At 37.7% G+C, this 21,309-nt stretch overlaps 3 protein-coding genes across 5 annotated transcripts; 1 reads left to right on the top strand and 2 right to left on the bottom strand.

Moving 5' to 3' along the window:
- Window positions 1-126: 126 nt before the first annotated feature.
- On the bottom strand, window positions 127-2,477 carry LOC115766732 (ATP synthase subunit beta, mitochondrial). The gene is made up of 3 exons (XM_030710693.1): window positions 2,382-2,477; window positions 1,446-1,760; window positions 127-1,372 (listed from the first exon to the last, which is right to left on the bottom strand). The coding sequence occupies exons 1-3, from the start codon at window positions 2,443-2,445 to the stop codon at window positions 231-233; spliced, it is 1,521 nt and encodes a 506-aa protein (XP_030566553.1). The 5' UTR covers window positions 2,446-2,477; the 3' UTR covers window positions 127-230.
- Window positions 2,478-3,738: 1,261 nt separating this feature from the next.
- Window positions 3,739-4,370, bottom strand: LOC115766795 (eukaryotic translation initiation factor 5A-like). Its single transcript, XM_030710818.1, has one exon. The coding sequence runs from the start codon at window positions 4,308-4,310 to the stop codon at window positions 3,831-3,833; it is 480 nt and encodes a 159-aa protein (XP_030566678.1). The 5' UTR covers window positions 4,311-4,370; the 3' UTR covers window positions 3,739-3,830.
- Window positions 4,371-4,453: 83 nt separating this feature from the next.
- On the top strand, window positions 4,454-17,915 carry LOC115766794 (plexin-A2). 3 transcript variants are annotated; one of them, XM_030710815.1, is made up of 9 exons: window positions 4,454-4,902; window positions 6,161-7,755; window positions 8,661-9,906; window positions 11,854-14,190; window positions 14,267-14,462; window positions 15,251-15,637; window positions 15,704-15,834; window positions 15,908-16,053; window positions 16,551-17,915. In XM_030710815.1, exons 2-9 carry the CDS (start codon window positions 6,457-6,459, stop codon window positions 16,716-16,718), a joined length of 5,910 nt encoding a protein of 1,969 aa, XP_030566675.1. In that variant the 5' UTR covers window positions 4,454-4,902; window positions 6,161-6,456; the 3' UTR covers window positions 16,719-17,915. The 3 variants fall into 3 exon arrangements, with proteins under 3 accessions (XP_030566675.1, XP_030566676.1, XP_030566677.1); XM_030710816.1 differs by lacking the exon at window positions 4,454-4,902 and having other exon boundaries at window positions 6,151-7,755; XM_030710817.1 differs by lacking the exons at window positions 4,454-4,902; window positions 6,161-7,755 and adding an exon at window positions 7,829-7,869.
- Window positions 17,916-21,309: the final 3,394 nt, after the last annotated feature.

Here is a 21,309-nt window from a genome sequence, read left to right as displayed (position 1 = left end):
TTGATCCCAAGATTTGTCCAATCACATTTGGATAGAATTCAATATAACGGGAGGGCATCGATCTAGCCATGACCTTGTGGTGTTCGGTAGTGTCCTTGGCTGCAGAGATATTAAAATATTTAAGACTCGTGTTGTTTAATTACGTTTTATTTTTTTCATTTGTCTCTGATATCTTTATGCTTAATACAATTGAATATTAATTTGCAAAAACCATTTTTGTAATATGCATTTTAGGCTGCTTCCTTGGCTAGACGGTCGGCCTTCTCAACAACTTCTTCGATTGGGCCAACCATGTAGAACGCAATCTCTGGCAGATGATCGTATTCACCAGCCAAAATCTGTGAAAAGCCCTTAATTGTTTGCTCCAATGGGACTAGTTTACCGGCATGTCCAGTGAAGACCTCAGCGACTTGGAATGGCTGTGACAAGAAACGCTGGATCTTACGTGCACGCGCGACAGTCAGTTTGTCCTCCTCAGACAACTCATCCATACCCAAAATGGCAATGATATCTTGGAGAGATTTGTAATCTTGCAAGATTTTTTGCACACCGCGAGCGACATTGTAGTGTTCCTGGCCAATGATGTTGGGATCCATGATACGTGAAGTGGAATCCAAAGGATCGACAGCCGGGTAGATACCCAATTCGGCAATGGCACGCGACAAGACAGTGGTGGCGTCCAAATGGGCGAAAGTTGTGGCTGGAGCAGGATCGGTCAAATCGTCAGCTGGCACATAAATAGCCTGGACCGAAGTGATGGAGCCCTTTTTGGTTGTGGTAATACGCTCTTGCATAGTACCCATGTCAGTTGCCAAAGTCGGCTGGTAACCGACGGCTGATGGAATACGACCCAAAAGAGCGGACACTTCGGAACCGGCCTGAGTAAAACGGAAAATGTTGTCAATGAAAAGCAGCACATCCTGTCCCTCCTCGTCACGGAAATATTCGGCAACGGTGAGACCAGTCAAGGCAACACGAGCACGAGCGCCTGGGGGTTCATTCATTTGACCGTAGACTAGAGCCACCTTCGAGGTCTTATCCTTGAGCGAAATAACACCAGATTCAATCATCTCGTTGTACAGATCATTGCCCTCGCGAGTACGTTCGCCAACGCCGGCGAACACAGAGTAACCACCATGTGCCTTAGCCACGTTGTTGATAAGCTCCATAATTAGCACAGTTTTGCCGACACCGGCACCACCAAACAGACCAATTTTACCACCCTTACAATAGGGTGCCAGAAGGTCGACGACTTTAATTCCGGTAACCAGGATTTCCTGTTCGACTGACATGTCCACGAATTCGGGAGCTTCAGCATGAATAGGCGAGGTCTTCTGAGACGGAATGGGACCACGCTCATCGATTGGTTCGCCTTTAAACATGGGAAACATTTCATATATAAAGACAACATAACAGTTTTAATATATTCATAAATTGATGCTTACCAATGACATTCATAATGCGTCCTAGAGTCTCCGCTCCGACTGGAATACGAATTGGGGAGCCAGTATCGAGAACCTTCTGTCCACGAACCAAACCCTCAGTACCGTCCATAGCAATGGTGCGTACGGTGTTCTCGCCCAAATGTTGGGCCACTTCCAGCACCAAACGGGGCGAACGGTTGTCAACCTCCAATGCATTCAGAATTGGCGGCAAGTTATCATCAAATTGCACGTCCACGACGGCACCAATTACGGCCACAATTTTGCCATTGGCTACAGCGGCCGCCTTAGCGGCTGCCTTGGCAGCATGGCCGCGAGCTGCAAACAGAATTCGTTCAAATATATATGTGTATGTATGTTTATAAACTTTTTTGCTTCTCCTAATGCATGCGGTTATATGATATACATATACATACGCGTATGTTATACATATGCATGTACATACCACCCTATATTACGTCACAATCATATCACACACTATAATTGAGTAAGGATTTTAAATATCACAACAGGAAATAGTAGGAGATTGATATGACAAAACCAGATTCAATTTTTTGTTATTGTTTTTTCATTGAAACACCGAAAGTTTGCAAAACAGATATGCACGAAGTGCATACATACATATGTATGTACATTTTTTTGCTGGCCATTAAAAATATGTGTATGCCTATAAAAAAAAGTTTTGCACTTTCGTTTTTAGTACCTATTGCATCCGAAATAGCAAATTAACCTTTATAAAAACTAAGTCAAGTTAAACACTGTATTTTCAATATTATGCAATCAGTTCTTTTCAACCACATATAAGGTTATGTTCGTTTTTCGTCAAGCCACCTTCGTCCGGTTATAAGACCAAGTTAAAGAACGATTTTTTGCGTGAAAAACATTTTTTCCTGGATACTTAATATTTGTATTTTCCTAAAAATACATATCTATACTTACACAATTGCCCCAAAAATGGCAGCAAATTTTTATCAGCTTTAGCGGCAGCACGTAACGCGAACATTTTTGACCAACTGATGGAGGTTTGTAGAAGTACTACGGTACCGTCGTAATATGAATACATAATTTACGGTCGTATTGAAATTTGTCGATAGTCACAGTGACATTAAAGTGATGTATCGATAGGCATGTTTTTTTTTTGGTATCACGGGTGTTACTGAAATTTCTAGAGATTTTTTTGAATGTCTTTTTATCCGAGTGCAATGTTACCAATTCAGCTAATTTCTAGTTGAATTAAACTATTTTCAGTGATAATGCAAACATTTCGAGCAATTCTTAACTTTGAATTTAATAGTTTTTATAGCGCCAGTTGGCAGCCCTGTTGTGTCATCGAAACAAATACACTCTTATGCGAGTATCAATATTCTCATATAGTCTCTCTCGACACGTTTAATTATCATGTTAAGACTTAATTATACCTCGATTCTTGCTATACTTTTTTATAGCAAAACGATTCTAACAATTTTATATCTAAATGAGACTCATTACCTTGTAGCCTTAGAATATGGGAGTTATTGATTTTCAGAAATGTCTGCAAGTATTGTTAGTATGGTGGGGTAACAAAAAAGTTGACACTGCGGCGAATATCCACGAACATTCCTCTATATGTGTAAACATTAGGGAAAAGATGAAAAAGCAAACAGCCATTAACCTCCTTTTCAATATTTTAACAAAGTACTAAAATAACTCAGTTTAGAAAATTCCTTATTGAAAGATGTTGCAGATCGGGCGTCGTACAAAAATTCCAAGGGTTTAAACTTGTCATTTTAAATGATAATGAAAGTGAATTATTTGTGGTATCTAGAACCTATATGGCTAATTTATAAAACTGAGTGCAAAAGTATTTATTATATTTAACTCTGATCAGGATTCATTTGGACATATATATACACAGACACACACACACACACATATATATATATATATATATATATATATATATATATATATATATTCCAAATACATACATACACACATGTACTACGTGCGAAATGTTCTCACATTTGCATTATGGATATTGTGCGCTCTCGCTCTAACCTCAGCGTTTTTCATTATCAAGTTAAATGCTCATCACTAAAAAAATTGGCAAGATCCACGTGTTTGCGAATTTTTAAAGCCAGTTTTTGGTTTAAAAAAAACTACGTTCATGCGTCGGCAATTTACATTCAGCCATTGAATAGCTCACAAATTAACCAATGTTCGTTTTGATGCTTAAACGAAAATGGCAATTGAAATGTCAAGCTGAAATAATGCTCAATACATATGTATGTAAATAAATACAAAAAAAACGCAGCAGTTTGTATTTTTGAATTTTTTAATTGATATTACTTCATTATATCATTACACTTTTCCAGTATCAGGTCAGTGGTTGAAACTACCCCGATAAGCTTATTTATCCAAAGCAGTATTGTTTTTGACGGCAATAACGCACTCCTCTCCACAGGCTTTCATCACGGTGCACAAAAGCTCCTTTCCGGCAACGTGATCGGCGCGCAAAGATGTACCCAATGCACTGTCGGGAATCTTGAGGTCTTCGCGTAAGTCGCCGTTGTCGTTCATCAGACATAGGTAGCCATCATCACTAATATCGGTGAGCTGGAAGTCCTCTCGTTTTACATGCGGCACATCCATATTGTGGGTGGAGGGACAGATATCCTCGTACTTTTTCTGTGTAAATATGTCGATGCCAACAAGATGGACTTTGGCGTGGCCATGCTTGCCTGTCTTGGAGGTAGACATATCCACTATCTTGCAAGGGCGTCCCTTAAGCATCACATATCCATTTTTGCGCAGCGCTGAACATTGCATCGGGTAAGTTGCTGATGCACCCGAGTCGCCGCCGAATTCATGCTGTTCAGAATCCGACATTTTGACAAAATTTTTTCTATTAAAAACTTACACGCGGCACGCTGCGAAGAAAAGGAAACTGAAATAATGGTCACACTATAGTGATGAAAAAATATCGAAGCAGCGCTGCTTTTTTGAAAAATATCGATGTATTTGGGCGTTGCAGCATGTTGCATTGCGATCTTAAACCACTGTACAACACTGAATGGTGGTCAATGCGTCTATCAAATTATCGATATTTTATGGTATCCGACATCTTGAATATGGTAGAGTTGTATCTGGTATGTCGGTGTGTATTTGTTTAGTGCATGCGTGTGTGTGTGTCGTTCGGTGGCAAAAAGTGTACATTTATTTTGCAAGAATCCAAGTATTAAATCAATTAATTTATAAAGTCATATTTTGTATTTATAATAACGATCAATTTTCTTTGTACTTTCATTTTTTCCACCAGTCAACACTTTCGTTGACATATAAATGCAATAAAAGACATTTGTGAATATTGAATTGTTAAATCGACAGAAATAAGTATTTTTAGAATTACAGCTTTGTGCGTATGCTTGCGACTTTTTTGTATATATATCTTATAATATGAACATAAGACGTTATTACAAGTGTAAGTGGGTATTTTTTATTGAAAAAAAGAAAAAGAAAAAAACAATCAACTGCAAATGAAAAGTGCGCATGTATGAGCACATACATACACTATGTGTGTACATCCGTCAGATGTACATTACTGTGTTTATTCGAAACAATAGAATAACGATTTCGTACGATAATTAACTAGCCAGTGTAATGAACCGACGATATCAAAACTTAAAGCTTATTTTCTCAAACTGTGGATACATTTAATTAGCTCCATTAACACATATAACGCCTTTTATCCGCGGTGGGCGTGGGTCTGGTATTCGCTATCAAACTTTTGAGCCGACATGATCCTGAATGCACACAAAATATTACCGATGCTTACGAAATCATGAAAAAACGGTATTTGATTGAGTCGAATTATTCGAAAGAGCTAAATAACTCTGACTCTGACTCATTCAAAATAAGCCCTAGCATGTGGATGGATGTGTTAAGTTCAGTGATTTGTGTTGGTTATGTTTTACATATATTTAATGGACATATGTAATGTACATATAATCACATCGTTTGTAATCAGCTCTACAGATATATAAGTACACATTTGTATATGTTTGAATGAAAATGAACTGATAGCAAGGAATACATTTCACTGCAGACGGTGCATGTATCAACATATGTACACACATACAAACATATGTATAAGAAAATTGCTTCAAAGCCCGGATATAAATATATGTATATCTAATATATATGTGCTCCTACTGTGTAATATAATCAGAGAAGTACATTAAAAAAAAAATTGCCAAACGAGAGCTACATTGTCAAGCAGTCAGAATAAGGAAAACAAATACTTATTATTAACAAAGCAACTAGTAATGATAAATTTGTTGATATCTCCATTTTCACCCCGTTGATATCTCCATTTTTCACCCTGGGTGGAGTGGGGAGGAGGTAGTGGGTATAATAGTTTTGTGTAAATGTATGTGACAGACAAACAACATTCACAATATATATATTCTTGATTATCCTTCTGTCCGTGTCTGGATAGTTTTTGGATAACGGAAATTTCGAAGAATAAAGGCTCAGCTGCAATGTTAATGTGTGCGTTTTTCATGTACAAGTGCAGGGTATTTGCTGGACGGTCACTTAAAGTGCATTCAACTCATGGACAAATGAACTTTTGTGGTCTATTGGTGTATAATTAAGTAAAGAGGTCTAAAGTATTTTCTTGGCATATTTTTCTTCATCCTCATTAATTGCTGTACTTTATTATATACTTTCTTATGTAGGTGCTGAGATATTAATAATGTAGCAGCAAGTGGGAGTCGACACAAGTTGTAGATTTAATATCTAAAGATCAAATGAATATGGATAAAACAGAATCCGGTGTTTGAAAAGTGGCATTTACTGCGGCTGCTTGCAAGACATTTAAACGCACTCGCAACTGCAACGTTCTTTTTGTTTTGAATAAAAGAAAAGAAGCTGGAAATATTTGGAGCCCAATAGAGAATTGCGAATCCTTAGCAAAGGATTATTCATATTTCGATCTGATCGCCATTGTGGCGATTAGCCAGCGACTGTGGAAATGAATATACTCTGTATACTCTGTTTACTATCAATTACAATTTTGGGAAATCTACCATCACGTTCAGCCCACGGACAAATATTGCACCTATATAAGAATAGTAATGAACAGCTAAATTCTGGATTTGCGATCGAGCAGCCGTCTGTATTGGCTGTTCGGGCTGATAGGATTGGACGAAGTGCTGAAGCCCTTAGGGTTAATATAACGGAAACGGACCCAAATGTACTGGCCCGTAATGCTGGGAACTTCAGCACGAATATAATAACAAATGTAGCCAAATTTGACACAAAACTTAACCATCTGCTGGTGGACACAGTTACGGGCAGAGTGTTTGTTGGCGGTGTGAATCGATTGTATCAGCTATCGCCGGATCTGGAGCTACACGAAACCGTGAAGACAGGACCACAAAATGATTCAGTCGAGTGCACCATACTGGACTGTCCGCTTAATGCCGTGCGCAAGCCAACAGATAACTATAATAAGGTGCTTCTTATAGATCGCGCCACATCGCGTCTAATCGCATGTGGATCCTTGTTCCAGGGCACCTGTACGGTCCGTAATCTGCAAAATGTTAGCATAGTTGAGCATGAGGTGCCGGACGCCGTTGTTGCGAATGATGACAACTCCTCAACGGTTGCTTTCATTGCGCCTGGACCCCCCCAGCATCCGGTGACGAATGTTATGTACGTGGGCGTTACCTATACCAACAACTCGCCGTACCGTAGCGAGATCCCAGCTGTAGCGTCCCGATCTCTGGAAAAAACCAAAATGTTTCAGATAGCATCATCGGCTGTTACGACTGGCACGCGCACCTTTATAAATTCGTATGCTCGTGAAACATATCTGGTGAACTATGTGTACGGCTTCAGCTCAGAACGGTTTTCATATTTCCTAACCACCCAGTTGAAGCATAGTCATCACTCGTCGCCCAAGGAGTATATAACTAAATTGGTCCGAATATGCCAAGAGGACTCCAACTATTACTCGTACACTGAAATTCCGGTGGAGTGCATTAGTGAGGCTCAGGGCGGAACTAAATTCAATTTGGTTCAGGCCGGCTTTTTGGGCAAACCTAGCTCGGATTTGGCGCAAAGTTTGGGTATCTCGATACAGGATGACGTCCTCTTTGCTGTCTTCTCAAAGGGTGAAAGCAATACCCCAACCAACAACTCGGCCCTTTGCATCTACTCATTGAAATCAATTCGTCGCAAATTTATGCAGAACATCAAATTCTGCTTCAACGGAAATGGAATGCGTGGACTCGACTTTATATCACCCAGCATGCCTTGTGTTTTAACGGTATGTATTTATACACAAAATTTCAATCGCAAGTGTGGAAAAATCGGGGAATATCTTAAAATCCCAATTCCTTCAAAGCAGACCCTCAAAGTTTAAATGGGCGAAGTATCGAAAGTTAGCTAATTAACAAATATCATTATGCAAATTCATTTAAGACACGTTTCACATTTTTTGGGAAATTCACCTTTCCAAGTTTGGAAATTCCACTCGCAACTGTGGGAAATTGGCAGAATTGGTGTATGTCACTTTTTTTTTGTTCAGCATCCGATCGGCACAGTTTCGAAGCCCTTTGTGAAATTTAATTTAATACATGGGTAAAAAAGCGGGTCAAAGATTTTATGAATTTTTATTTTTCGACTTTACATACGACTAAAAATTACTGAGACAAGAACTTGGTAAAGTTAAATACTTCACGGGTGGGAAATGGGTGTAAAATTAATGTCTAAAATTTGAAGCAAAAATATTGAACTGCGCCAGGCCCCGGGATATACCAAAACGATAAAGAGAATCTAAGTAGATCAGAGAATTGTTGCATATCGGGGCTGCAAACCCAAAGAAGTTAGTTGTTCGGCTTTCGGATGGAACAATCTACTGAAAACCCATTTTCAAATTGTTGATGAAAATAGAATTCGACTGACAATATTGAAATCCGTAGTTTGATCTGTATCAAAAATTGGCATCTACCGAATATGCTAATATAAATGCAATGGCTGAGGCCCAAGTTTGTTTTTCCGTGGGCTGACTCTTCAAAAGGACAACAGTTTTTAATTTTAAGCCAAGCCATTTTAGAAAAATATATGGGTTTAGGTTCTGCGGCTCGTGGGGCAGTTGGTTTGGCCAAAGTTGTGGCTGACAAAACTTAATAAATAATAATAAGTATAACTAAATAATATTACTGATTGCAGAAACTACAAACCATTGGCGAAGACTTTTGCGGACTGGATGTTAATTCACCCCTCGGAGGAGAGCAGCCAATCACAGCTGTCCCAGTGGCAATGTTTAACACGAGGCTCACATCTGTAGCTGCGACCAGCACCAGCGGGTATACGGTTGTGTTCATTGGAACCGTGGACGGATATATTAAGAAAGTAGTCGTTGAATCGGCGACCGTTGCAAATGAATATGCAAGCTTGGCCGTTGATTTGGGATCGGCCATCAATCAGGACATGCAGTTCGATAACCAGAACCTTTACGTTTACGCCATGTCCGAGCGCAAGGTATCCAAGGTGAAGGTTTATGATTGTGCTGACTTTAGGACTTGTGGCGAATGTCTGGGTGCAAAAGATCCATACTGTGGTTGGTGCTCACTGGAAAATAAGTGCAGCCCACGCTCAAATTGTCAGGATGACGCCAATGATCCACTTTACTGGGTTAGCTACAAAACGGGTAAATGTACGACAATTACGAGCGTGGTGCCACATCAATTACAGCGTACGACCGCTCGAACCTTGGAGCTGATCATTGATCATTTGCCGCAGCTAAAAGAGAATCTGATTTGCGCTTTCACAACCGAGGACAAGGCTCTATTCACAAATGCCACAAAGAAGCGAAACGGCGTCAACTGTACCACGCCCCGCACGGATATGTTGCCGCAAATTGAACAGGGCAAACATCATTTCACAGCGAAGCTATCGGTGCGCACGCGGAACGGTCCAGATCTTGTCTCAACCGACTTCACGTTCTTCGACTGCAGCACGCACTCATCGTGTACGCGCTGTGTATCATCGGAGTTTCCGTGCGACTGGTGTGTGGAGGCGCACCGCTGCACCCATGATACGGCCGAGAATTGCCGCAACGATATCCTGGTGACCGGCGTCAGCCGCATTGGTCCGAGCTATCGGTCCGGACCTGGTTTCTGCCCGACCATTAACGCCACCGGCGATGGCAGTGAGGTTCTTGTTGCTGCCGGCACCAGCAAATCCATCAAGGTTAAGGTTCACATCATTGGCCAGTTTATTGTGCAGACACGTTTCGTATGCCAGTTCAATATTGAAGGTCGTGTGACTAGCCTAAACGCCCAATTGCTTGGCGATACAATCTACTGCGACAGCATGGAATTTCAGTACACATCACGATCACCGAACCTAACCGCAACTTTTGCAGTTATATGGGGCGGATCGAAGCCTCTCGACAATCCCCATAATATTCACGGTAAGTCTGCCGCAGCCTTGGAAGCCCTTCTTGTCATTTTCTCATAAATGCGTAACACATAGAGGAGACATCTCCGACTCCATTTAGTAATATTTAACGATAATAAATAATTAACAATTCTAGATCAGCTTTAGAACAGGCGAGCTGATGTCTGTTTCTGTCTGTTTCATATCCAACTAGTCCCTCAATTTTAAAGCTATCGTCGTGAAGTTTGCATTAACAACTTTTTTTTATCAAGTTCTCTCTTTACCAAACTCGGCATTTATAATTTTCACTACATATGACAAATTTTTGATCAACTTCGGCCATCATAAGTTCTCGTATGAAAAACTTTTCTGTTTATCAAAATATCTTAACTTATTAGTTAAACTATGCTGCTGGCATATAAGCCAAATCTTATTAATATTATACGACTGTATATTAATAAACCAGAATAGGAAGAACCGATCGATTAATGAATTTTCGTAAAGTTAAATATTATATTTATCCAGATACTTTGTTTAAAGTCAGCATTTACGAGCTGCACTATTCTCACATATCTGCACAACCGTAGGCAAATCTCAACAAGGGTATTAAATCTCCGGCGTGCCGAAGATATACGTACTTTCTACTTTTTATGAAACTGTTTTATGAAAAAATTTATATATTTTCGTCCAAAGATTTAAACCCACTTTTACCCCATATAAACCCTTTAAAAATGGGTAAAAAGGGTATATTGTATTTGTGCAAAATCCAAATGTATGTAACAGGCAGAAGTAAGCTTCTCCGACCCCATAAAGTACATATATTCTTGATCAGCATCAATAGCCGAGTCGATCTAGCCATGTCCGTCTGTCTGTCCGTCCGTCCGTCCGTATGTATGAACGCAAGGATCTCAGAACCTATAAGAGCTAGAGACTTGAAATTAGATGATGGTGCTTCTAGGGCTTTCGCAAATCGAGTTTGTTTCCGATAATCGATAACTTACTCCGTTTCCAAGCAATCGATAAAAAACGATATCGATATCTTGTTTTTTGGGGAATTTTGGTAAATAATAAGAGCTAGTCACCAAACTTGACATATAGCTTCTAAAATAGAATAAATATATATATATATATATATGATGTTGGAAGAAGAGGGTTCAGGGTATCCCCTAAGCGGGAGCTCCCGACTAGAACCTCTTATTTGTTTTTAATTTATCTTACTGCAAACGAGCGCGTTGCGCGGACTGCATTTGGTGTTGGAATAAAAGAGTTCAGGGTATTCCCTAGACGGGAGCTCCCGTCAAGAACCTCTTTCTTGTTTTAAAATGTTAAAGTTCAATTATTTTCTTTCTCAAATACCGCTTTAATTATTCGAATGGAGTCTTATTAATATTGGACTTACTATATAATTTACTGACTACAGCTTTAATTCTTTTATGTATTATCGCGCTCATGAGTTAGCACGACCCTCAAAATATTAAACTATAAAGCCAAGTTTCAAGTTTTCACTTTGAATAGCGCCAAAAAAAAAAATACGAAAGGTATGGAAAGCCCGGCCTTGCCCGGATAAAACTTAAAACTTCACCCAAAAAGCCAATAAATCGCATTTTCCACGAACAATCTTAAATGCTGCGAAAAGTTTGAAACGTCTCAAATGATTTTTCGTAAAGATCTTTGCAAAATAAATTTTGAACATAAAACGTGATATACCAAATTTTTGACTCCCATATTCAGCCAAAAGTAATGAATTTTTCGAGAAGTGCGAAAAAGCGTTAAATTTAAATTAGAACAAAGATCTTTGAAAATGAGTTTGTGGTTGATCGGATGGTAAACAAGAAAGTTTTATACAAACGTTTATCGCGTATATTCCACACGTGCGGGTGGAATTTCCCGAAACCCCGTCTTAACGTGCACCTTCAAACATTTTTATACATAGAGATCTATTATAAATTTCAGTTTTAACCAACCTTTCTTTTGTTTACAGTTGTGATTTATCGTTGTCGCGTGATGGCAGATAGTTGTGGAATATGTCTTGCGCTGGCCGAAAAGTACAATTGCGGATGGTGTTCTTCGACGAACACATGCGAGGTGGTTGAGCAATGTAACAAAAATAATGAAGGCAAAACGGATTGGCTGAATCGTAGCGAGATTTGTCCAAATCCAGAGATTCATTCCTTTGGTCCCAAAACTGGACCATGGGAGGGCGGCACTAATATAACTATAAAGGGCATAAATCTGGGAAAAAATTATAATGACATATATTCCGGGGTTCGAATTGCTGGCATTAATTGCATGCCATTTCAACAGTTTTACATTGACACAAAACAAATTGTTTGTACTGTGGATAGTCCCGGCGAGCAGATGTATCGAAATGGGCGAATCGTGGTTCAAATCGGGGACTATCGTGGCGAATCAAAGGAAGATTATGAGTTTGTCGATCCGAAAATATCGAATTTTTATCCGCGCTTCGGCCCGTCGTCAGGAGGTACCCAAATACGGATAATTGGCAAACATTTGAATGCCGGATCACGAATACAGGCCTTTATAAATGATCATCTACCTTGTAAAATCATTAGCACGGACTCATCGCAAGCGATATGTCGGACCGCGCCGTCTCCGGGTATTATCGAAGGACGTCTGAAAATGTCTTTCGACAATGGGCCGCGAGAATTTAACGACTACAATTTTAAATATGTACTCGATCCAACTGTTGAGCAAGTTAGCTCCGGACCCAGTGGCCAAATTAAAGTACCAAAGGGTATTCCTGCTGGCGGTATACGAATTATAGTTACGGGAACACAATTTACCAGCATACAAGCACCAAGCATCTATGTCTTTTACAAGGGTCAAATGTACGCGAGCCAGTGCCGGGTTCAATCCGATACGGAAATGGAATGCCCGTCGCCGACTATTGAGGCAGATAGCCAAATTTTGGATCCGGAGAATCCCACGCTGCTCGAATACGGATTTCTCATGGACAATGTGCTTAAGGTTCAGAACTTGTCGAAAAAGCACAACAATCATTTTGAGCTCTACCCGAATCCGGAATACTTCACTTTCGAGGAACGTGTCAAATACTTCAAAAGTGAGTACCTCACCATAAATGGTCGAAATCTAGATCGCGCGTGCAAAGAAACGGATGTTGAAGTGAAAATTGGCAACGGCTACTGCAATATAACGTCTCTATCGCGACAGCAGCTGACTTGCCGGCCGCCCACCGAAGCAGTCGCTGCCAGTAACAGTCCCAATGGTCCGGAGGTGATTGTGCGTATTGGATCATCATTGGAGTATCGCATTGGCATACTCAGTTACGAGTCATCGAACCTGATTATGGATTGGGGGGATAACGTTGTCTTTGTTGTAATTGCCGGCTGCGTTATATTCTTTCTGATCTTTTGTGCCCTGCTTGTGGCATATAGAAAAAAGACCGCCGAGTCTCACCGTGAGCTCCGAAACATGCAGGAGCAAATGGACATTTTGGAATTGCGTGTGGCTGCCGAGTGTAAGGAAGCATTCGCCGAACTTCAAACGGAAATGACGGACTTGACGGGCGATCTAACGTCGGGTGGCATACCATTTTTGGATTATCGCTCGTATGCTATGAAAATCTTATTTCCCAATCATGAAGATCACGTCGTCTTGCAATGGGAGCGACCGGAATTGTTGCGCAAAGAAAAGGGATTGCGGCTATTTGCCCAGCTCATTATGAACAAAACATTCCTGCTGCTTTTCATAAGAACTTTAGAGTCGAATCGTTATTTCTCGATGCGGGAACGTGTTAATGTCGCCTCATTAATAATGGTCACGCTGCAATCAAAACTGGAGTATTGTACGGACATATTGAAAACATTATTGGGCGACCTTATTGAAAAATGCATTGAGGGCAAGAGTCATCCCAAATTATTGCTTCGACGTACCGAAAGTGTGGCCGAGAAAATGTTGAGTGCTTGGTTTACGTTTCTTCTCTACAAATTCCTAAAGGAGTGTGCCGGAGAGCCTCTATACATGCTGTTTCGTGCGGTTAAGGGTCAAGTAGACAAGGGTCCGGTTGATGCGTGCACCCACGAGGCTCGCTACTCTCTGAGCGAGGAGAAGCTTATCCGGCAGTCCATTGATTTTCGACCCATGACCGTGAATGCCAGCATTATACAACAGCCAATTTTTTGCAATAATTTGGACATGTTGCCGTCACACACCGAGAACGTATCCGTTAAGGTGCTCGACTGCGATACGATTGGTCAGGTGAAGGAGAAATGCTTGGAAACGATTTATAGAAATATACCATCCAGCCAAAGACCTCGCAAAGATGATTTGGACCTGGGTATGTGATCATTAATTCATCGTCTGCATAAATCAATTTGTACTTACATTTTTTTTTTCTTTTTTTACCTAATTAGAATGGCGAACTGGAGCAACGGGTCGTGTAATTCTATATGATGAGGATGCTACATCAAAAACGGAGAGCGATTGGAAAAAGCTAAACACATTGCAGCATTACAATGTGCCAGATGGAGCCGGTCTGAGCCTAGTACCAAAGCAAAGTTCCATCTATAACTTTAGTATATTGTCTGATAAAAACGAGAAATCTCACAAGTAAGTAACAAAAAGGAAAGAACAACTATCTTTGGGTGGTAAAACTAGCAGAAATATGACAAGTTTTTATACCCTGAACACATTAAAAATGGTTATAAGGGTATATTGTATTTGTGCAAAATCCAAATGTATGTAACAGGCAGAAGGAAACATCTCCGACCCCATAAAGTATATATATTCTTGATCAGCATCAATAGCCGAGTCGATCTATGTCCGTCTGTCTGTCAGTCCGTCCGTCCGTATGTATGAACGCAAGGATCTCAGAACCTATAAGAGCTAGAGACATTAGAGAAATTTTAGATGTAGATACTCCTAGTTCCCGCGCAGATCGAGTTTGTTTCCGATAATCGATAACTTACTCCGTTTCCAAGTAATCGATAAAAATCGATATCGATATCCTGTTTTTGGGCAATTTTGGTAAATAATAAGAGCTAGAGTCACCAAACTTAACATATAGTTTCTAAAATAGAATATATATATGCATTTGATGTTGGAAGAAGAGGGTTCAGGGTATCCCCTAATCGGGAGCTCCCGACTAGAACCTCTTACTTGTTTATTTGTCTCTAGTGGGATTGGCCAATATTTTCAATCCAAGGAATGCTTCGATCTCGTAGTAGAATATACTTAGGAGCTCCTGCGAACTATATATATAGATATACATACATTATGACGAAGTTGGTTTTTTCTAGTATTTCGTGGTTTTCGAATACCATCTGAAAGGTTAATGAAAAAAGTGTGATGTTCTTTACTTAATTTGTAGCAAAATAATTTATTTTTCTGCCATTTAGATATGAAACACTGAATATATCGAAGTACACCTCCTCCTCACCGACATTCAGCCGCGCCGGAAGCCCCTTGAACAATGATATGCACGAAAATGGAATGAAATATTGGCATTTGGTCAAACATCATGACAGCGATATTCAAAAGGAAGGCGAACGTGTCAATAAATTGGTCTCTGAAATATACCTAACAAGACTGCTGGCGACTAAGGGTACTTTGCAGAAGTTCGTAGATGACCTCTTTGAGACAATATTCAGTACCGCTCATCGTGGCTCCGCCTTGCCCTTGGCAATTAAATACATGTTTGACTTTTTGGATGACCAAGCCCTTTTGCACGGAATAACAGATCCCGAAGTCGTACACACTTGGAAAAGCAACAGTTTACCTTTGCGGTTCGTATTTTATACAATTTGCATTAATTACGACAAGTGATTTATTAATTTTCGTTTAATTTCTAGTTTCTGGGTGAATTTAATAAAGAATCCAAATTTTGTATTTGATATACATAAATCGAATATTGTGGACTCCTGTCTGTCAGTTGTAGCTCAAACATTTATGGATTCTTGCTCAACGTCAGATCATCGATTGGGTAGGATAAAATAAATCCAATTATTCCACTTGGTGACACAACAAACTTAATGTCAATGTGTTTTTTATTGCAGGCAAAGATTCGCCAAGCTCAAAACTATTATACGCTAAGGATATACCCGAGTATCGCAAGTGGGTTGACCGGTATTACAGGGATATTCGGGATATGTCATCCATTTCTGATCAGGACATGAACGCTATGCTCGCTGAAGAATCTAGGGTAAGTTTTAAAATAAAATTAAATGGCAAACAAATCTTCTTTAAAATCATGATTACAAGTAAAAATTAATTTTGTGTGCTTCGGTTCGTCGTTCGAGCTATGCGCCCATGTGATGCCTCAGACTGGTTAATTTTATTTAAATTTTAAATAGAAAAATTATAAGTATAATTGAGCTAAGCAACTGAATTTTTTATCTGAAGGTGTTTGTGAAAATGCACACTTTGCAAATCCCCCTTCTTTGTTTTGGAATAAAAGGTTAAAAGTTAGTTGGCCCGAATAAAGTCCGGCTAATACTATCTAGTAAACTTGTATTGGAGATATTCAAGCGTTACGTCATCTTTTTTTTTTTTTTTTTTTTTTTTTGCAATATTAAAACTAAATTTGCAATACTTGGAATACATATGTATGACTTTATCTAATGTTCGATTCAAAAATGTAGTTTTCTTCTTGTTTGAGTTGTGAGTCAATGTGAACCTAATGATTTCCTATGCTTTCAGCTGCACACAACTGAGTTTAATACGAATTGTGCTCTACATGAGCTCTACACTTACGCTGTTAAATATAACGAGCAGTTGACGGTTACACTGGAGGAGGACGAATTTTCTCAAAAACAACGACTTGCATTTAAATTGGAGCAGGTTCATAATATCATGTCAGCTGAATAAGCCTCGCCTCACCATTCTCAAAAATAAAAACTGGAAACTACGATTTTATGCATCTAAAATATGTTAGTATGAAAGTGCTTGTGTATTAACCAATTATGATGGAACAGGAAGTCCATTTCTTTATATACTCGTACATACCACCTATGCAAAAATATATAAATGTGAGTGTGTGTAAGCCCAAATTCTTTGTCGTACAATATTTGTTTAAGTCCCTCATCTAATTAATGTATGTGATGCAGCCATAAACTTTTACAGCCGTAAAGTCGTACTGCCATAAACTTAGCACATTCATACACTTACACTAACATCATTCCATTGACTATGCTACTTGTCGAGGAAAGGATAAAAAAAAAAGTGTTTTTTTTTGTGGGCATGTATGGAATTTGCTCATTGATATTTATGTAAAATGTTTGTATGTTTATTACACTATAATGCATGTCAGTAATATTAATGTCTAAGAATCGATATTCAATATATATATATATATATAAAATAATCCAAACGTAAACGGAAAAATCGACTGATTTTAATATACATTAAAACTAATTGATAATTTAATTTAAAATATATATGTATGTATCTATGTAAAATGTAATTTGTAAACATAAATCTGCATCAAATCTGATGAAAGATACACAACTACAATGTCACGTGTAGTAAAACAGACGAAATTTTGTATTACATTAGTTCTTCTATCAAAGCATACTATGTTACCTGGTAGCCCTGCGGAAACTAAACGTAACAATACTATTTTTTACCGACAAAAGGTATATCGGGGCGAAGCAGCTTTGCAGTTATTTGTGTGGTATCCGCATTTAATTTCGACAAAGTCAACTCAACTCGTCATTGAAAATATTAATATAATCCATCAGCAGACTACTTGGATAGCTACATATATACATAGAGATATTAAAGCATTCGATGAAATAGCAACAACACCGTGACATCATTTCAGTTTATATAATTAAAGATATATATATATATATGTGTGCATTATTACTATTATAAGTTTGTAATTACAGATGTTAATATATCTGCGCAATTTTGATTAATTTTCGATTAATGCATGTACGTATTTCATAACATTTATGTGTAAATTATTTATTATTTTTACCTTCGAGTTTTATAGGATTGATAGTTTAGACAACTATTGTGGCACAATAAGTGCAATGATGGAATAAATTTTATTCATTCAAATCTTTTTCGTTTTTCTCTCCTTTATTTGTAATTTCTTTTCTTGTAGTAAATCTGTGGATATACCCATTCCGGATAATGAATATTCTAAAAAAATAAGATGATTTGTTATCTATACTATATTGAAAAAACGTTCGTTTGTGTTTTCTGAGAATGCGTAATTTTTCCTTCCATGATATACAACGAGTGGGAACCGGCTTATGCGTGCTTATACACTTATATGTTCTTTAGAGTTTAATTAAAAGGTTTATCTGGTCAATTTTATATCACTAAACGTATATATATATATGATAAAGACATGATGAAATACACAAGAATGTATTCGCTATCGGTTATAAAAATCTGTAGTAAGTAAATGTCTAAAATGTATATGTGTGTATGTCATTATGTATGTTTGTAAAAAATAAGATGCTATATAAGGATTACAGATCAACAATAGTTGTATACACATTGCTACTTATAGATATATACAAAAACTTGTCCGTGTTGTTTCATTTTGAACAGCGAAAAAGTGTGAAATTATTTTAATGAATTCTCAACAAAATCTTTGATTTCAAAAAATATCAAAAATAATGCATGTATTTGTAAATGTTGCAAAGAAGATAACTAAATTGATGCAAGCATTTTTTCTCAAACTTAAATTAAATTCAAGTTGTCTAAAAACAAGAAATCAAATTAATATTAAAGCACTTAAGAAGAAATTATTAGATTATATTAAATAACCCACCAATAACTAGAAAACGAGTACATACATGAAATATGTAGTTTTTTTTTTTTTAAATAATTTATTTTGATTTCTTTCTGCTTTAACATGGGGGCTATGCACTGTATTCCGAAGACTGAATACGAATATAATACAGTCCAAAGCCCGATGTCATCACGTAAGTGCATCCTTAGGAAAATACATGAATATTGTTTAATTCTCACGTGTGCACATGTCTATATAGTCTAAAGTAAGCTAAATCTATAGTGCATATCTGTGTGCACTATAGAACCACCGATACAGGACCTGCATACTTAGCATAAATGTATCAACTACCGACTAAACGGCAATGATCTTGTAATATTTTTTCAAATTTAATTTTCGCCAATGCTTAAGAAATAATTCAATAAAAAAATATATACCTTGCGAATGGTTAGAACGTAAGGCCTAAGCAAATCAAACTAGGTTTGTACATATTATAGTCATTTAAATTGAGATTCCTTAACTTTTTCTGTTCTTTTGGTGATGTCCCTTAAAGGTTGTTAAGCAAAGTAAAGTTTATATATATATATATATATATATATACCTATTTATTTGCTTGACAACTCGCAAGGGACATTAGCCAAAAATATATTGTGGTTGTGCGTAAAAAATATAATGATAGTCCATAAAACGATGTACATTTATGTCTAATTACTCTAGCAATCCAATAATATAAAGTAACATTAAGCATAACTGAATAAATTACCACTATCAGCTAGGTTTGCACAATCTTAAAACAAGTACTTAAAAAGAGAAGAAGGAAAATTGACTTGGTTTTGTGTTGCTTTATACAAGAACAAAAAAGTCGAGAAAAAATAAATGAATAAATAATATGAAGCTTCCGCTATTATTAACATATCTGTACAAATATTTATTTCAAAGGTGTGTCTCGTCATTCAATATACACATATTTTGTATACAATCCAATTAGTTTTATGTTAAGCAAAGTTTTATAACTGAGTATCCAACAAATAATATAAACAGACCCCAATTTCTATGGTAAGTTTCAATTCAACTGAAATTATACTGATTTGTGTGTGTTCCAATGCGATCGATCCGTTTGAATGGACTAAGTATGTCAGACATTGATATATGTTTTACTTAATTCATCTGGTTACATCGCCATATTATACAAAATGTAATTTATCTAAGTCGACTGAATCAGTCTCAAACTCAATACCTATGTAACATGTATCAGAATATGATTAATGTATTTGCATCTATGTGTGTGTGTGCGTGTAAAATATTTTAATATATACGAATAAAATTTGTGAACAACATTCAAGAATTGTTTATTCTATAGTTGGACTTCGATTTGAAACGTTTACATTTATTTTGCCATGTACTAATTAAGGCGTCAATATGAGTTTAATTTACATCGCTTTGAGTCTAAAATCTGTATGAAGATTAAATAAAAAGAACAACCGATATTGTTCTTCATCTCCCCCCTTTGGCGGATTGGGTTAACCATTCATCGTATAGATGGGACAGCCAGAAGAAACATTGATAGCCACTAAATTTCCGTCGATCCACCACAGGTCCACCGTCGACTTCTTCGTTTTTGTTCGGGTCCAAAGCTCGCTCACGAAGTCGACGGTGGAGCTGATCTACAGAAAATGATTGCCTTCTCATTTGTAAGAAGCGTAGTACAACCACTAAATGCCGAGTTAGTTCAATACATTTCGAAAATCACAAATTATTCTTACAAATTTGTGGAACTCTACGTTCAAATTTATATTCTACATAGATATTTTAAAATGTCTGTCATCGTCTGCATTTTCATCCAAGAGAGATGCATTTTGTGAAACGTTAGGTCTTTGGAAATGATTTTGAAGCTGATTTTATAAAAAAAAACTTTACAACCATTTTATTTGCGGCTGGGACTTCCAAAATAGCTGAAACATGTGTTCCCAGAGTTTTTATAATGACAAGTAAGAGGTTCTAGTCGGGAGCTCCCGACTAGGGGATACCCTGAACCATCTTTTTCCAACACCAAATAAATTAATAAAAAAAAGTTCCCTTGGCAGGGCTCGAATTTGCAACTGACCGCATTACTTGCTGTCGACTCTACTCAACAGCCACACCAGCAAAAAAAAAAATAATACTTTCCCCGGTAGGGCTCGAACTCGGGACAGACCGCACCACTTGCTATGCCTCTACTCAGCAGCCACACCAACAATTAAATACTTATGATAAAAAGGAACTAAAATAACATTACAAAAAAAAGATGCAATTACCATGCTATTAGAATGCGAAGCAGACGCGCATGAACGTGTGTGTGTACATGTATACAGAAATTCTTAAAGCTGCTGCCCCATTCAATTGCGCAGTTGCATATAACTTTGGTTTTTCTTAACCGATCTTTATGAAATTTTCTACAGTATATCTTATTGTACCATAGAATATTTGTGTATTCTGAAAAAATCAATTGCATTTAAATTGTGGTTTAAATTGGTTGGCAATAAAAGTTGGGTTATTAACTTGATTTATAGCTCTGGGGTGGTAGCGGGGAGGTGGCGATAGGTTTGAAATTAAAGATACTTGAAATATCTATAATATTCTACAAGCAACATATCATGTTTGGTGGCTCTAGCTCTTATTATTTACCCAATTTGCTAAAAAAAACAGGATGCCGATATCGATTTTGATCGA

This window comes from Drosophila novamexicana, unplaced genomic scaffold (assembly GCF_003285875.2).
Source record: "Drosophila novamexicana strain 15010-1031.04,08,12 unplaced genomic scaffold, DnovRS2.1 tig00001222-arrow-arrow-pilon, whole genome shotgun sequence".
In the NCBI taxonomy this organism is placed as follows: domain Eukaryota; kingdom Metazoa; phylum Arthropoda; class Insecta; order Diptera; family Drosophilidae; genus Drosophila; species Drosophila novamexicana.
This window is presented reverse-complemented; position numbering and strand designations above follow the sequence as displayed.

What these genes read in the sequence shown, in the direction of transcription:
- LOC115766732 (XM_030710693.1), bottom strand. Translation starts at nt 2,445, where the DNA reads ATGTTCGCGTTACGTGCTGCCGCTAAAGCTGATAAAAATTTGCTGCCA. An exon ending in GCCATTTTTGGGGCAATTGT is followed by an intron (nt 1,761 to 2,381) that starts GTAAGTATAGAT and finishes TTCTGTTTGCAG; the next exon opens with CTCGCGGCCATGCTGCCAAG. An exon ending in ACGCATTATGAATGTCATTG is followed by an intron (nt 1,373 to 1,445) that starts GTAAGCATCAAT and finishes CCATGTTTAAAG; the next exon opens with GCGAACCAATCGATGAGCGT.
- LOC115766795 (XM_030710818.1), bottom strand. Translation starts at nt 4,310, where the DNA reads ATGTCGGATTCTGAACAGCATGAATTCGGCGGCGACTCGGGTGCATCA.
- LOC115766794 (XM_030710815.1), top strand. Translation starts at nt 6,457, where the DNA reads ATGAATATACTCTGTATACTCTGTTTACTATCAATTACAATTTTGGGA. An exon ending in AAAAACGAGAAATCTCACAA is followed by an intron (nt 14,463 to 15,250) that starts GTAAGTAACAAA and finishes TCTGCCATTTAG; the next exon opens with ATATGAAACACTGAATATAT. An exon ending in AACGTCAGATCATCGATTGG is followed by an intron (nt 15,835 to 15,907) that starts GTAGGATAAAAT and finishes TTTTTATTGCAG; the next exon opens with GCAAAGATTCGCCAAGCTCA.